The sequence below is a fragment of the Strix aluco genome, chromosome W, assembly GCF_031877795.1.
Source record: "Strix aluco isolate bStrAlu1 chromosome W, bStrAlu1.hap1, whole genome shotgun sequence".
In the NCBI taxonomy this organism is placed as follows: Eukaryota; Metazoa; Chordata; class Aves; order Strigiformes; family Strigidae; genus Strix; species Strix aluco.
The window spans coordinates 5,365,801-5,382,859 of NC_133970.1; the positions used below are offsets into that span (position 1 = coordinate 5,365,801).

Below are 17,059 nucleotides of genomic sequence, written 5' to 3' on the forward strand. Positions count from 1 at the left end.
GGGACTGTTTAGCCTGGAGAAGAGAAGGCTCGGGGGGATCTCATCAATGTCTATAAATACCTGAAGGGAGGGTGCAAAGAGGATGGAGCCAGGCTCTTTTCAGTGGTGCCCAGTGACAGGACCAGAGGCAATGGGCACAAACTGAAACACAGGAGATTCCCTCTGAACATCAGAAAACACGTTTCTTACTGGGATGGTGACCAAGCACTGGCATAGGTTGCCCAGGAGGTTGTGGAGTCTCCATCCTTGGAGCTATCTGGACATGGTCCTGGGCAACTGGCTCTAGGTGGCCCTGCTTGAGCAGAGGGGTTGAACAAGATACCTCAAGAGGTCCCTGCCAGCCTGTGAATCTGTGAAGAGGCCATCCTGATGTGGGGTGTGGAGAGATGGGCTGTGAGGTGTGAAGCCAAGGCAGGTGCTGCTGTCCCCTGGCTGTGGCAGGAGAGCAAAGAGAGCAGGATGTGAGCACTTGTACTGTAACTTGGGGGGGGGGGAGGGGAATCAAACATCCCATTGCAGGTTGCATGTCAGCTCTGATTTCTGATTTGGTTTCACCAGCCCATGTGTTTCCTCACTACAAATGTTCCCTGAAAAAACAGTGTTCTGCCTTAGAGTCCAGAAATAAGAAATTACTTCTCTCTCTGAATGTATGAAATCCTTGGCTGGTGCACCACTTCTGTTCACCTTGAGAGCTCCTTTGCTGTCCCCAGTCCTGCTCTTCTCCTTCCTTGTGCTTGAATATGTCTAGGTTGGGGGGCAGTGGGATGGTGCATCCCTGCACTCCTGCTTGGTGTCTCTGTGGCTGTTCGTCTTGGATTGTGAGACATGGAGATGTTGCAGAGCAGAAATGGATCCGTTCGGGGGGAGCATTGCTGTGTTAGCTGGTGTCAGGGCTGTCCCTGGGGGTGGCAGCTCTTCTGCTGATGTACAGACAGGCTTGTCTTCCTGGGAATGCTGGTGCTATGGCAGCTGATGCCCGTATCTCCTTCCTTTCCAATTTGTAGGGTGGATCTGGCCAACGCAACCAACCCAGCACCATGCAGCAAAAGTCTCAGGCTACCAAAACCGCCTATGGCACTTCTCCATACTGGACAAACTAAATCCAAAACTGGGGAGGGGGGAGAGAATGAAAGGAGAGGAGGAGGAAAAAAAAAACAAAAGAGAAAAAGAAAAAAGCTGAAGCCCATTACTGGAATTATTAGAAGTAACTGCTCAGCCAAATGTCTGTGGGAACTGCAGCCAGCCAGCCTTTGTCAGCTTCCTCTTTGAGTTGCTGTTGTATGTAATATATATATATGTATGTATTTGTAAATGTAATAGACCCTAAATGTGGTTTTCTGCATTTTGCAGCCTGTTTTATTTTCTTTGTAGGAAAACTAATTATTCATTTCCCATCTGCACCAGGGCATCCTTCCTTGTTTTTTTAAGCTTTATAACTCTGTCAAACTGTGCCATTTTTTTGGAGCTGGAGCCCATTTATTTAATGCAGTTCTAAATTCAGGCAAATGAGGTGGCCTGCTCCCAGAAAGGATCAAGATGTGTCCTGGTGGTTTGATTTCTGCCCTCAGCCCCCAATATAGCTGTTACTTTAAAGAGGGGAAAAAAAAAAAGGGGGGGGGAGGGGAATTAAAAAAAAGTTTTGTGGGCCTTCCCCTTTCTTTCGTCTCCTCTCTTGCTCCTGCTGTGGAAGACGAACTCTTGTGGGCAGTTTGGTCACACAGCCTCACCTTTTTATTTTTCAATTTTTGAATAATAAAAAAAAAGAAAGGCTTTTGCTTTTTGTTTGTTTGTTTCTCTAGCAAGAGACTTTGGATGGCTCAGTGGGTCCTGGAATCTCCTTTGCAGCAGTAGAGGCAAAAATGATGTAGCGGTTTCTTAAAAGTATAAGCTGTGTCTTGTATCTCTCTTTGCCCTGAGCCACCCTGGCCAGGAAAGCCAGAACTACTGGATGGAAACTTCACCTGTCCTTCCCCACTTCTTTTAAAACAAGACCCTGGAGGTAACTCCTGGTCCTTCTTGTCCTACACCAGTGTGGTGAATGGTTTAGGAATTTCATTTTGTTTTAGCCCTTCTTCCACCTAATAAAGATCTAAGCATATCACTGGTGTTTGTCTGCATTTTCAAAGGCTCCAGAGGCAGTTTTGCTTTTACAGCCTGCCCCTTTCCACCTGCTCCTGCTGGGAGGGTGAGCAGCAGATGGGTCTGTAGGGGATGCTGAATACTATGACAAAGGTGAGTGCACCTCAGTGATGAGAGCTTGCAGGCACCTGCAGCAGAGATGGGATCTTGGGCAGCACCCTGACTCCTGCCATAAACATCATGTCTCTGCCTTTGGTGTCCTCTGGCATTGTGCTCTGTATGAGTCCCTGCAGAGCAGCTGGGATAGGTAAGGAGGGAACAGAGCTGCAGCACTGCCCACCCTTGCTTTGCCCATGAGGTCAATGGCCTCAGCCAGGAGGAAGGTCAGGGGTGAGGGCTCCTGGCCTGGGCTCATCCTCCTGGCCCCTCACATCAGAGGCAGTGGGTAAATGTAAAGCTGTATGTGTCCATGTAGTAGGCAAGGGCTGTTTTTGCACTTCCCAATTCTGTTTCAAGATCCATGAGAAAAAAAACAATTCTTTCTACCATAACAACCACTTCTCTTTCTTAGAGTCACACTTTCACCAGCTCTCAGGTCCTGTAGGACCCAGTTGGCTTAGAGGTCAGTGTGTCACCCAGCCCTCCCCCTACCTCTGAGCAGCACAACATGAACAGCATTCCTCTGCACCAGCTTAAGTTTTGATACTGGTCAAACTTCAGCAGTTGCTGCAAGCCCTTGGCAGCTGCTGGCCCCCTGCCACTGTCAAGGAGGGTAAAAATGTTTCTGCAGCTTGTACAAGGGCTGCACCAGCAGCTGAGCCAACAGGGCTTACAGCAGTGGCACCTCATTTACCTACTTTCAGAGCTGTTCATCATAGGAGCTAGTCTTTGAAAAACTCCCCCAAAGCCACTCAGTTTCTTGTTTATAGAAAGCCACTGCAGCCCCATGGGCATAGGTCAGTCCTTGCTTGTGGCAGTTGGAAGTGGCAAAAGGCAACACATAAGAGTTGGTGCTAGTGCACAGTAACCCCCTGAGTCTTAGGTTTGTGGCAGAGCAGCTGCAAGGGAGACTTGAGCTAGTGCTTCCACTGTTCCCAGCTGCACAATTTCCATCCTCAGCTGTGGCTGTGGAAGGGCAGCACTTCCACACCTGGAGGTGAGGGGCTGTGTTGCCCTCCAGCACCCTCCTCTTCCCCAGCACAAGGCAGCAAAGGCAACTCCAGCACCTTCCCAACTGCTCTAGGGTCCTGCCCACAGGCAGCACTGTGCAGTCAGCCACATGCCACCTCCCCTCCTCTCCAGGCAAGACTAAACAGGTTATTTCCCTACACTGTCAGTTCCACCAGGGCTCTTTTGCAGCAATTTCCTCTCTCGTCCCCTGTTCTACAGTCTGATGGTTGCTCAGCTGTACTTGGCCATCAACAAAAAGGAATAAACCTGCACAAGTGGCAGGTGGGATCACCCAGTGCAGGACAGGCTGGAGAGTTTGTCCTGCCTTTGGTACCATACCTTCTGCTGGATGAAGAAGCTCCTGGCAGCTCTAGGCAGCCCCATATTGTAGGAGCCAGACAGGAGATACAAGCAAACCTGATCCCAGTCAGAAGGCCCAGACAGCACCATTGCTTTCAGTCCCATCCCCCCATGGAGATTCTAGGAATGCAGTTCTGAAATGCCATCACCATACCTCCAGCACAACTGTGAAGCTAAAGCCCTCAGGCCATGAACACATTTGACCACAGTTGCTGCATTGCAAACAATGCCAAGTGCAGCAAGTGCAACTCCTGTATGCTCCTGCTTGACTGCAGCAGCAAGGCACTGCAAAAAAACAAACTTCACTGTTGAGCTTTCAGGGAATGGGCTAGGCAGGGCAAGCACCCTGAAGGGGTAGTTGGCAGTGGTTACCCCAATTCCTCTACCAGTCTTCTGCATGAGGTCAAAGACCTCTGCCCCAGCAAGCAAGCTCTGCCCCTGTTTTGTCTAACCATTTCAGGAGTGCTGTGCTCCTGCCATGCCAGCAAGACTCCATCCCCATAGCAGCAAGAGCAGCTTTAACCGAAGTCCTGCATCCCCGCTGCAGTCATATGACACCATGAACCCTCTTCCCACTGGTCTCCCCTTTGCTGACTTAGGAAGACTAAATATAACAGCAAAGCCCAGGGCCTTTTGCCAAAGTACTTCTCTAAATCAGTTCAGGCAGGCACCTGTCAACCAGCAGCTTTATTTTCCAATAACCTTATAATATTTATTATATCAGTGGAGCAGCACTGAACTTGTGAATAGCTGTTATTCAAAGCCTTAAGTAACCCATGCAAATAAACCAGCTCAATTAACAGGGAAATAACAGTATAGGGATATTTTCATTTCACATTTTTATTAGTAGACAGATGTGCAGAAGAGACAAAATATAACTACTGAAGGGGACGACAACACAAAAATGCATCAGTTAGTATAATTTACTAGAAAGAATTAACTAAAAAAAAGAAAACATCTGGAATTTCAGCTAAGAAAACAACTAAGAAATCTAGTGTACCCTGCTGGCTTCAGAATGGTTGAAAACTGCATTTAAAGGGGCATGTAGTTGCAAGTGTAAATGCTAATATTAGCTGAGACAGGAGAAAAAGATTAAGAAAAAAACAGAATACACAGCTTAGATAAGCATTTTTCCACAATTTCTTAAATAGTTTCCTAAAAACCCCTTGTATTTCAGTTTGTATCTCAAGAAAGGAAACCAGCAAGTCAACAAGCAATGACACCGCACAGGACAGTGGGGAAGAGAAATTAGTCTGGTTAATGTATGAGCTCTCAAAATAGGGTGCTTTTTTGTCTTTAAAAAAAGGGTAACAGAAGAGTCATGATAATGCAGCTTACAACACCAAGCTTGAAAATACAAGTCACTGGAGAGTATACAGTGAACATGGTCAAAAGTACAAGGGAAATCCTGAAAGATGCAGTATCATTTCAAACCAAGTCATCAGCACAGCCAGCACTGCCATACTCTGCTCCTTCACTCCCCAACAGCCCCCTTAAAACTGGAGGTTGGTGTCCCCATCCTGCTGTGGCCCTGAGACTAGTACTGCAGCCAGGAGGCCCAGGGACCCATTTGCCAACACTGGCGCTGTCCTCACAGGTCTGGAGAGAAGCTGAGGGGGTGCCCCACACTACCACTAAATGCAGGGGAGCCCCGCTGCCAGCTCCAAAAAGCACCAGGGGCTGAGTCAGTCCTTGCTGGAAGAATGAGCTGAAGGAACCCGTGTGGGACACACTTCAGGAGGGGTCCAGCTGCCTCCCCAGGTAACATGCAAGCAGGAGGGCAGACCATTTCAAGGAGCACTGGGGGGACAAGGTATCACCACTTGGGCTGCCTTTACTCTGCAGGGGGCAGAGGGATGCACCACCAGCACATCCTGGGGAAGAGGAGCAGGGACTGTCCCTGCTGCAGCAAATCCCAGGCAAGCAACATTATGAACACACATCTGCCTTGCTCATTTCAAACAGCCCCACCAGCCTTCCTCCCCTCCCCAAGGGCTGCCTTCCCCTCCTCTCCCTCGAGGCAGCACACTTTGAGCTTGCTGACTCTCATCCCGGGTGGCTGATCGCAGAACAAAGTTTACTCCCACCAAAGCCCTCAAGGGACCACAGCTGGTGACATACCATTGGAAACCCTGAGATACATGAAGGGGAGGCGTAAACAAATGCCCGAGCCTACAGCTCTTATCAGGGTAACTACCTCTGTACCTGTGGGAATGGAGGGTCTTGACCAAGCAGGGCCAGCACCTCAGATCTGCTTCTGCAGGTGCCAGGGCTCAGCACAGGAGGGCAGGGCTGGCTGCTAATCAAGGGATCATGCAAAAGGTAAATTCAGGCCACTGCAGCACAGCCAAACAAGAGCAGCACACTGCAATGGGGTGAGAGTGCTGAGGGACTGAGGAAGAGGGTTCTGCAGACACGAGCATGCAGGATCCCCCCCACCCACAAGGGAAGGCCCTAAGCTCTGCTAATAGCTCCCAAAAACATGCAGGAGGCTGAGCTTGGTGCACCAGCTGAAGCATGCTGCTAAACAGCCTGTCAAACCCTGCCCCTGGCCTTCTCTTCCAGCCTGAAAGCACTGCAGCTCCCTCACCTGTGGGACTGCACACACTCACCCATGCCCCAGCAGGCACAGGGACAGCCTGGCCACCCCAGGCAGACACCAAAGGCAGCTTTGACTTCTGCCCACCCTGCAGAGCCCAGAGGGCTGCACCAGGGCTTCATTTACCAACGCATGACCTACATAAACAACAGAAAGAAGGCTCAGGCAAGCACTGGACTTGGGCTACAGGAAGCAAGGGCTGCTAGCGAGCACTGGGGCACGAGGCTATTGGTCTCTCCCACTGCCAAAAAACAAGTTCGGGATGAATGCTGGCCTGCTGGGCAGCAGGATGCACTTCTGTTTTCCTCCCTCAGGAGAGGGGCAGCTGGCAGCAGATCTCAGCAGCATGGCTAAACTGAACTTTTTCAACCCCAACCTAGTCTAAAAAAAAATTTTAAGAAAATAGCAACCCAGGGCTCAGTTGTACAGACATGTTGTACAAGTATTAAGTGTTTATTTTAGGATTCACATCACAAGCCTTTTTCAGAGACAAAGCTGATGGTGCCTTCTGGGGCTCCAGGGGCCAGCTATTTCCTAACTTGAGCAGGCTGAAAAGGAATACTGTACCTTTCAGTAACATCCCATCAAGCTCAACACACAGTAGCTTTATACTCTCCACCCCATACCTTATAAAGGAAAAGCCACCACCACAAGGCTAAACGAATGTACACACGCTATTCTTGTAAACAGAGCAGCTAAACCTTGGCAATTTGCTTTGTGTGGATTTTTTTTCTTCCCACTAAATGCAGCACTTGAGCGCCTGAAAACCCAGCTTCCAGTGGGTTTGTTCCAGCTTTAAATATATTAAACATCTCAATGCAAGACTGTAATTCAAGAATCTAAATACAAGCAAACCTGTTTTGCTGTGAGCATTTTGTAGAGAAGTGGAAAAGGGAGTTTCTTTTTAAAAAAGAAATCTTAATAGCAATGAAAGGGTTAAGAGCGCAAGAATTCAGACATTCTGTGGAGGGTCTCTAAGACGTCCATAAAAAAAGGAGCAAATAGATCCATACAACAGGAGACAAAGTTTTTTTTGATTTCCCCCCACACACACACTTTTTTGCTGGACTGCTGCTAGGTTACCGCTGCTCCCTTCTGGCCTGAGTTGGCAGGGCAGTACAGGGGCATAGAGGGAACAGGTCACGACTCCTCATTACCAGAATCATCATCATCGTAACAGTCGGCATCCTCCTCCTCCTCGTCTTCGTCATCAATGTCATCATCATACAAGTCGTCATAAAGCAAATCTGAACTGTTGTCATTGGAAGGCACTTTAGTTTTAATGCAGTACTCTGCCAGTGTAGTGGGGACCTTCACACCATCCTTCTCTGCCTCGGCTTTGGTAGCCAAAACCTGTTTCCTGCAGGGAGGAAGGCACAGCAGCGTGAGCAGGGCCGTGTGCCAGCAGCAGCGTGGCTCAACTCCCCACCTCTCAGCCAGCCCCAGCCCAGCCCTTCTGGCAGCTCAGTCAGGAGAGCTGATGTTTGGCTAAAGCACCACAAGCAGCTCTAGAAACAGATTCCATTCCCACAGCCCTGAGCTTGGGAGCACTCCAAGGGTGTTTACAGCACACACGCTCTCAGCAACATATGAAATCAGTTACTCTACAGGACTCTGCATTAGAGACCTGTCAGTGCTCAAAGCAAATCTCATTACATTTGTTACAGAAGGAATGTTCAGGGATTTCCTAAGATGACTTTTTGAGGTAGGTTCAGAGATGTCATCCACAGCCACCCTCCACCACTGATGACTCTACCCCAGCATGCCCAAAACTGCAATTCCCACAAGCATTTGGCAGCTCTGAGCTTCCACTGGAGGGTAAGAGCTGTCTGAGCACATGGCTGCACCCTGAGATGCAGCCATAACCCCAGCACTGCCTGGGGATGGCAAGAAACAAGTGTTTCCAATTGCCCCAGGACAGGCTCTGGCTGCTGCCTCCTGGCAGCACTTGGGCTGTGAACTGTTGCTGGCCTGTGTTGCCTCCCAGCAGGGAGAGGAGCAGATGGCAGCCTGTCCCTTCACCCCCGCCCGCCTGCTCATCAGTCTGCCATACTCTGTTTATGGACTACATCCAGCTCCGCTATAGCTAAGGGAGCTCGAGAGGAGTAAGATAACCTCCCAGCATGGCGCTCTGCACAGCTCAGGCCAGCAACTGACTGCCCTGCATAGCTCCAACCAGGGGTATATCCTGCACACCCAGCTAGCAGAGTCAATGCAGATGTGGTCTTGCCCCAGGGCAAGTGCAATAGCAGTCACACTGCAGTACAGGCTGCCCATCCACCACTCCACAGCAACCCTGGCTCAAGTTTACATAATCTCCCTACAGCACCTGATGAACCATGAACTTCTCAAAGGAGTCAAGACTGAACAGTGCTTCCAGCTAATCAAACCCAGCTTGCCAAATCCTGCTGATATTCCCTCGAATTGGAGGGACAAGATTATGTTTCATGAGTGCATTAAGCACAGAATTAGTAGGATTCAGTCAGTTTAAATCGCATCCCAAGCAATGCTAGCAGTGCTCAAAGGCAAGCAAGGACTTTGACTGGTATTTACTAGCAGCTAATAGGCTTTGCAGAGCATCATGCCAGATTAATCTAAAAGGAACAATTCCAAGATAGATCAGCCTGGTCCTCATGCTCCAGAAGCTTGCACCACTTCTGTGTGCTGAAAATCCTAGAGGGACCAGAAGTGTGGACTTGGAATAAGACTGTAAAACTCATTTCCAAAGGAACAACCACAGCAAGAAGCTGGTTTCAGCAAATTCTGCAAGCAGCCTGTTTCATAGGATTCAAAGCAGAAGGTCAGTAGCACAGCATCACACATGGCAAAGCTTACCTTATGATTTCAGCATACTCCTTGTCTTTTCCTTTACTGTCCCTCCATTTCCTGAACATGACTGATGCATCCACATTGGCAGGAGAGAATGTGTTGGGCTCATTAAGCAAAGAGATTACACTCAGTAAGATAGTCCTGAAAAAGGTAACCACAACAGCAGTCAGAGCTAACACATTCAAGGATTCTAGATGCTGACAACTTAATTATCCTGAAGTTTTGACTTTAAACAAGGATAGCTAAGGATAATAATTGAAGTGAGAGCAGATATTTATGAACTTCAAATCCTGGCCATTGGCGTAGGGAAGATGACAAAATACAAACCTCAAAGACCTAAACTGACAACAGACTATCACATCTGTGCATGTGCTTGTGATGGGGCAGCAGGCAAAGTTTGCATTAGACCAGAATTCAGCTTGTCCACACCACCCATGGATGGTGCAGGGTTGGAAACCTGCTCATGACATTTGGCCTCCCAGCAGAAAGCCAGGCTCTTTGACTACCCTATGTAGGGAGGACCACTACAACCCAAGGCCATCAGATGAGGTTGCACTGCCTTCCCTGCCCCACAGCATGTTAAAAGGTTGGAGCTGTAGCCAGGTGTCTCCTCCCCTCAGCCTGTGCACCACTAAGGCTACTGTAGCAGCACTCAAGCACAGCAAGGGGAAGACAGTGCAGATGTTTTTCAATACCCAGACAAGCCACCAAGGGCCCAGCAGGATTCAGCTGCTGGTGCTCAAAGACAGCATGAGCCAATCACGTAACCCCTGGCAGACAGCCTTCCTAGATTTCTAGCAGCAGCACAAAGCTAGTTAGCTGCCCTGCTCTGCTGGCATTTACCAAGGGCAAACACGACCTCCCTCACCCAGACTCTTCTCCTGCATTTCCTACAACCCTTTGCACTTCAGAGATTCAGCCCTTTGCTCCTCACACAGCATCACAACCAGCACAAAACTCAACAGCAAGTCCCATCAGGCAGCTCTACACATCCAGCCACCTGGCCGTAGCTACCACTGCAATAGCTTCAGTTGTCCAAGGTGGTCCTGCTGACAACAGCTTTTGATTTAAATGGAAGGGAAGAACAAGAGACAAGGAATAAATCTTGAAATACAGCAGTATATAACAACTGCTTTGCAGAACTTGATTAAAGACTACAGCCCCAGCTGTATTTGCATTGATTTAGGGGCACATTCAGAGTAGCACACGCTGAGCACATCTACCAGATCATTTGTTCATTTGGATGCAGAGTTTCTTGAAAGGTTTTGAAACTAAACACTTGTGTCTGGCCAGACTGTTCAGCACAGCTATCAGTTGTATACAATTTACTTTCCAAATTATATAATTCAGTAGGAAAAAGAACAGTGGCTCTGGAAAAAACTGTCTAGTCAGACTGGAATGACAGACAGAAGAGAGACAGTCTTCTACTTTATCTCAAGAATTCATTTAAAAGCCTTTGATTCTCAGCAAACAGGCTGTAAAGCCAGCATGTCATCTCCAACATGATTGTAGCAGCTTTACTGTAGAGCAAACAAAGTCTAGGGAAGGCCAAGGACAGAAATTAGTGTCTGGATTTAGCATCTGCTCTACCAAAGTGAGGAGAAGCCAGTTTACACTGTGGTGCCCCCAGACTCCAAAGTCACTGCAAAGCTACTTAAATACATCAAGGCAATTGTCTATTAGAGGTGAAGCTCTCTGCACTCTTCATACCCAACCAGCTGTAGTGGTTTGAACTCAGCCAGTAGCCAATCGCCATGTGGCCAGTTGTTTACTTCCCCTCCCCTCCCCGGTGAAATAGGGGAGGGACAAAAGAAGAAATTTGTAGGTTGATTAAAAAAAATTTAGTAATAGTAACAAAAAACAACAGTAACAGTAGGAAGTCCAAAACAGGTAAAAATGCAGCAGTGGCTCACCAAGCGCGGCGACAGGTAGGCAGCCCGCCCCCCCCGCAGCAGCGATCTGAACGCATCAGAAAATCCTGCCACACTGACCCGGAAACCGAAACAGGGCGTGACAGAGCACGTGTCTGCCTATCTGCATGACGTCACATGATATGGAATACTCCAATGATCAATCCGGGCCGGCCCCTCTAGCTGTGCTCCCTCTCAGCCCAAGGACAGTTAACTCTATCCTGGACAAAACAGAACACCAGCGCATCAGATCAGCTTCACTGCTGATACCTTAAGAACTGGACAGTCTCTTCCAACTCAAACCCTACTGCTGTGGGTAAGCAAGGTGAACAAGGTACAGTAACAGGAAGGGATCCCAGCACATGGGATATGACAGGACCAAAACCACAAAAAAGTTCAACCACGTGTGACTGAAAACGTCCTCAGCATCAAATAAACTGCACCGGGCTAGATACAGACTGACCCTCTCCAGTACTGTCATAGATCTGTTTCTCCCTCAGGCAAGGTTGTTCTAGCATGTTGTTTCATACAATTTGTTTGCATGAAGAGTGGGGATTTCAGGCCCACCTTCTGCTTTCTTACATCCCCTCACCCCATTCTGGGGAACAGTGTGCTCATCAGATGCCATGCCACTAAGTGTTTAGAGTGGTGTTTTCTTCAGAGTGAGTCCCTCTACATCCCTTTATCAGCAGAGAAGAGAAGCCAGTAGAAGCTCAAGGAATCAGACCCATTAAGTGCCTTTTTCTCTCCCCACGTATCAACAGAAGGCTCAGACATGGATGAATTTAATCTAAACGAAAACAGACATTACACAGAGTAGCTGGGGCTCTCAACCAGCACTTTCTGTTATACATCTTGTTGAAAAGAATTTTTTTCTTGTTCCAGCTACTATCTACACTGTAGCTTTTCATAGCCACCTTTAGAGGTACTTACAGATTTGTCCTAGCACATTTTTACGCTCCAGTATAAACTAAGAGGTTTTGGCTTCAGCTGGACTGACAGTAATGTTAGATCTGGACGATTTCTGCAACCAGCTCAATGCACTAAAGCAGCCAAAAAAGCCAACAAAAATTAGCACCCTCAGGAAACAAAGCAATAGTAAGACAGGGTATCACCTATCTTCACAAGATACACATGTACCAACATCTTGAATACTGTGCTGAGTTCTGTCCTGTGCACCTCAAAGGACAGAGTGAAGCCAGGGGAGATATGGAGATGGGCAACTAAAATGATCAAAAGAGCCTAAGCCCTGCCACCACTTCCTCAGCTTTATGGGACACAAGAAAAGCAGTATTCTCTGACACACAGATCACAGCTGCATTCCTTCACGTCTTGCTGGATGTTTGACATTATTTTCTTTACTTCATCTAGCTGAGTGATGGAAAAATCCATATCAACTGTGTTTAAAAAAAATTGAGCATGCTTGACACCATTAGGGGTAGAAGCACAGGTGCTCTCAAAGTTGAAAAATGACATTTTCCCCCCCTCCAGACACTTCAGAGACAGCTGTAGTAAACAGTCAATGCTCAGCAGGATTTACAAAATTCAGCAGCTGCAGAGAAGCCCTAGGTTACGCAGGCAGCTCATTACAAGCATGCTCCCCTCCCACACCTTCAGCCCTGCTGCCTCCTGTCTGACACACTGGAGACTTGCAAAGCCAGATGGGACCCCAGCAGGACACATTTTTATCAGCACTTAGCCCAACAGGTGATGCCAGCAGCAGGCCAACAGTTAAGAACAAGTTTTATTTACACTTGCCAATACAGCTAAGGAGCCCTTTCCCCAAATGTCACCCTTAAGCCCAACATGTTCCAAGAGAGTAAGCACCAAAAACTGCACCATGGTAATGAAGAGCAGAAATCAGAGAACTAGCACCATGAGAAGTTTCATGTCAATCTTTATGGTTGTATATAATGAAATACTCAAAATGTGGGTGCAATATAAGCAATTAATGCTCAAAGCTGTTTCCTAACTATGAGTTGACACTTGTCACCTAGTCCTAACCATATGAGACTTGTGAAAAAACAGTTTAATAGCCACATGAGCAGAGGGACAGGTGAACATAACTTAGCAATATAGATCTTAAAATAGTATTTAAGGTGGGGCTTTTTTGTTGGGGTGGGTTTTTTTGGGTGTGGGTTTTTTTTTTTTAAACCTGAACTATAACTTGAGAGGTTACTTCATACTCACTTGTACTTACCTCAATCTCTGAAGGTCAGATTCCCAATCCTTCATGACTTCTTGCAGCTAAGATGCACCATTTCTCTTGAGCCTTTTTAACATTGAAGTAGCATGCTCCAGGAGGAACATCAGTTGTTATAATTTGCTGACTGCTACAATTCCTAGTCTCCTGCCACATTAGCTCTAGTTCAGCACTTTGTAGAGTATTTCAAGGGTCAAGAATCCAATAAATTCCCCTTGCTAGAACTTTGCTTTGACAAAGGCTCTTTTCAAATTAATTTCATGAAGCCAAGTTAAATGAAAGCTGAGTCAAACTATCAGACAACCCTTTTCAAATCACTGCATTCCCTCAGGTGTGCTGAGATCCCTAGCTGTATTTACCAGTTGTCCTAGTTTCGGCTGGGATAGAGCTAATTTTTCTTCTCAGTAGCTAGAATAGTGCTGTGCTTTGGATTCAGTATGGGATTTGGTATGAGAAGAATGTTGATAATACACTGATGTTTTCAGTTGTTGCTAAGAGATCAAGGACTTTCCAACTTCCCATATCCTGCTAGTGCACAGGCGCACAAGAAGCTGGGAGGGAGCAGAGCCAGAGCAACGGACCCAAACTGGTCAATAGAACATTCCAGATCATATAACATCATGCTCAGTATATAGATGAGGGTTGGCTGGGAAGCTCACTCTCTCTTCTGGGATTGCAGTTTTGGGATTTTTCCCTCCTCTGGGATCGCTAGCTGGGAACAGGCTGGGCATTGGTCAGCAGATGGTAAGCAAATGCATCATGCATCACTTGATAATAACAGCAATAATAAAATATACAAACATCACCATTATTATTGTAATTTTATTTAATTTCAATTATTAAATGGTTTTTATTTCAACCTTCAAATCTCCTTACCTTTCCCCTCCAATTCTCTCCCCCATCCCCCTGGGGCAGGGGGAGGGTGAGCAAGCAGCTGAGTGCGGTTTGGCTGCCTGCCAGGTTTAAACCACACCACCAATAAATAACAGATTTCAAGTTGGGGAACCAACATCTAATAAATCACTCTGAAAGCAAACATCATTCTCATATGAATTGCCTCTAGATTTTTAGCATATATTTTAACCTTATTTGGATAATAAATCAGATTAAAAAGTTAGAACAGGAAGTACCTTACTTCAAGGTTTTTCCACTATATCACTTACTACTCCAGCTGCACAGATCAGCAAGCTGCTACTTGATATGAATTTTATCAGTTCTTTATTGGCAGTGTCTTGTAATGAGAATGAAATTCAGCTGGTGTTTCAAAAAAAAAAAAAAAAGACAGGTTAGCCTTGAATGCCACTGGTACTTAGTGATCCTTCGGTTTTTTGGCAAGAAGAAAACTACCTGGCTGTTCAAGATACCACACTGCAGGACAGGAGACAGAAATACTGGAAAGCAAACAGTAGGTAGGATTATGCACAAGGTTACTCCTACTGGGCCTGAATACCCAAAAATGTTCTTTTCCACTAGCGGTATCTTGGAGGAGTTTGAAAAACCTATATGTAGGATAACATGGACTAGAACATTTGAGATAATTTGCTTTAAGAGCATGAAACTCTGTGAACAAAAGTCCCCACATTGTTAGCCCAGCATCAGGACACACAGCACTTCAACAGCTTGATAAGTCTGGTTCCCACCCAATTCAAGACCTAAAGCCCCCAAAGTCTTAAATTCCCTTCCAAACCTTTCCCAACACAGGACTTCATCTTGGAGAGGCACAACAGGCCTTTGAGGTCACCACTGTCTATCACAGATTCACACTGTTACCTGACATTTTGGGTAGGGTTCCACCTCTCGGATGGCAGCTCTCCACTTTGGGGGTCATCTACAGGTGGGTGAAGAATTGAAATACATACATCTCCATTCTGCAAAACAAACAAAAGTTGAGAATAGCCTGGCTTGAGGCAGAGATCCAATGACAACTCCAACACTCTATGTTCCAAGCAGTTTAACCTTGTTTGTAGGGAGTGGCGTTCGGAAGATCTCGCGATGTACGGAAGGAATAGCCGTAGCCCTCCCTTGTTACGAGGTAAGGTGATGGATAGGCTTGTAATGTTAAGGGCACACCCACGAAGGAGGTACTTGGTGAACGTATATAGGTAAGATACACAGTTTAATAAACGGACATTTTGTATCCATCATATCGGTGTTTGTACTGATGTCCCCGTGAAGGTCTTAACCTCCTGCAGCATTAGTCTGCGATCTGAGCGCCACTGACATGTGGATTGGCAGGTTTAATGAGGCAGGCTAATTGCGGTGTTGCAGTATTAGTCTCTGCGACCTGAGCGCCACTGACACGTGGAGAGGCAGGTTCAAAGAGGCAGAGCTAACTGCAACACTTGTTGATATGGACATCCCAAGTACCAATAAAAATACGTGCAAGAACTGGAAACATTTCTCAATTCTTTCTGTGTCTACTGTATTTATGTGTTCAAAAGTCTCCCTTGCTAAACAGGATTAGTCTGCAGATTGGTACAAAACAAATCTCAAGTCAAGAGGTTTAAAGAATGCAGCAAAGCAAGCAAAAATAGAAATAGTCATATAAAACTAAATTAGTCTCCAGATAGCAAGTACTGTCACAGTGATAGAAGAGAGCTTTAATCACAAGAGAACCCAAGTAGGGCTAAATTTTTTTTTCCAGTGGTAGCTGAGCTAGCTACAGGAATTTTTGAATTGAAAAGTTTAGCACACTAGCTCAGGTATCAAAACAATGCTTCTCCTGGGACACAAGGAGGTTGAACAGATGGCACGGGGCAGGCTTACACTGCTACCCTAGGATACAGCTGTTTGAAGTATCATGTGAAAAAGCAGGAGATGCTTCCTGAAAGTTTCACTGAAAATCCCTTCCAGCATGCAAGAGGAAGAATATTCTGGCATCATATGGAAGCCATGCAGCCATGTAATCCTCAATTTGTGTTCTACTCAGTGTTATAGCCTGAATATAGATTTAAAGCTCCATAATACCTACCATTTATAAACACTTTAAGAAGCCTGTAAAACCAATTCTCCATCAACAACAGTAGTCTAACATAATTTGTAGGAGTGCTGTAGCAGTATTCACCACAGCTGATATTCTCCGCTGAAGTTAACTCCAGGGGCTCGTGGGGTCCCAATGCCTTACTGTAGGATGAGGTGAAGGTGCAGATGGGGCCTGAGGCTGGCCAGCAGATGTTGGCCTCTCCAGGCCCCCACTGGCTTGCTGCCTCTTGCAGCTGGCTGCTGGGATGACTTACGAGTTCCCAGAGGCAGCCCCACACCTTCAAGTGGCACAGCCTCAGCTGATGGGCAGCACTCACTGTCTCTTGTCACCCTGATCCAAGGTACAGGTTGATGACAGGAACAAGAGAAGCTGCAGATCAGTTCTGTTCAAGACCACAGGCTGCCAGTTCCCCACACACCTGGTCTCAGCTATATCCTGAGAACCCTCCAACACAGGAGCCAAAACACAAAGTAGCATCCATGCCTTTGAGCCTGAGCCAGTGATCACAGCTACAGATAGCAACAGCTCACCTGAAGGGCATTTGTTTTATAGCCAAACAAGATCCTGCTTCAACATTGGAGGCTTGTGATCAGTATCCAGATTTCAGCAGCTCACTAACCCTGCCAGGTATGCTGATTTAGCAAGCCCTCATCATTTTGAAACATTTTTTTTTGTCAAGAACACAACAAAAACCAGCAACATAGCACCTGGAGCTGCTGAATACCCAAGCACCCACTTATGTTATGGCAAACTGTTCCAGCAACAAGTCCTTTTTAGGACTCCAACAGGCTTGTACAATCTAGAAAATATTTAATATTGTTTTAAGGTGAAGTTAACCTTACTATGTTAGATTATGTTCACAGCCTATTCTGGTTTTATTCATAATTTCCATGAGTTTACCCAGTTTCTCCTTTAACCATCTTTTG

The 17,059-nt window shown here is 46.6% G+C and overlaps 2 protein-coding genes across 9 annotated transcripts in view; one reads left to right on the forward strand and one right to left on the reverse strand.

Annotated features, from left to right (window-relative positions):
* LOC141917551 (ubiquitin-associated protein 2-like) overlaps window positions 1-2,098 on the forward strand; it is a 138,781-nt gene extending 136,683 nt beyond the window's left edge. For all 6 annotated transcript variants that reach the window (XM_074810804.1, XM_074810808.1, XM_074810805.1 and 3 more), the window contains one exon: window positions 1,005-2,098. In XM_074810804.1, coding sequence (XP_074666905.1) covers window positions 1,005-1,100 — 96 coding nt within the window. In that variant the 3' untranslated portion in view covers window positions 1,101-2,098. The remainder of the gene's footprint in view (window positions 1-1,004) is intronic.
* The window catches only part of LOC141917556 (ubiquitin-conjugating enzyme E2 R2), a 95,924-nt gene that overhangs the window by 7,684 nt on the left and 71,181 nt on the right, over window positions 1-17,059 (reverse strand). For 2 of the 3 annotated variants that reach the window (XM_074810826.1, XM_074810825.1), the window contains 3 exons: window positions 14,921-15,018; window positions 9,044-9,178; window positions 4,426-7,568 (listed from right to left, as the gene is read on the reverse strand). In XM_074810826.1, the coding sequence (XP_074666927.1) occupies window positions 7,349-7,568; window positions 9,044-9,178; window positions 14,921-15,018 (453 nt within the window). In that variant the 3' untranslated portion in view covers window positions 4,426-7,348. Of the gene's footprint in view, window positions 1-4,425; window positions 7,569-9,043; window positions 9,179-14,920; window positions 15,019-17,059 lie in introns of those variants that run through there. The other variant, XM_074810824.1, reaches the window with a different exon arrangement.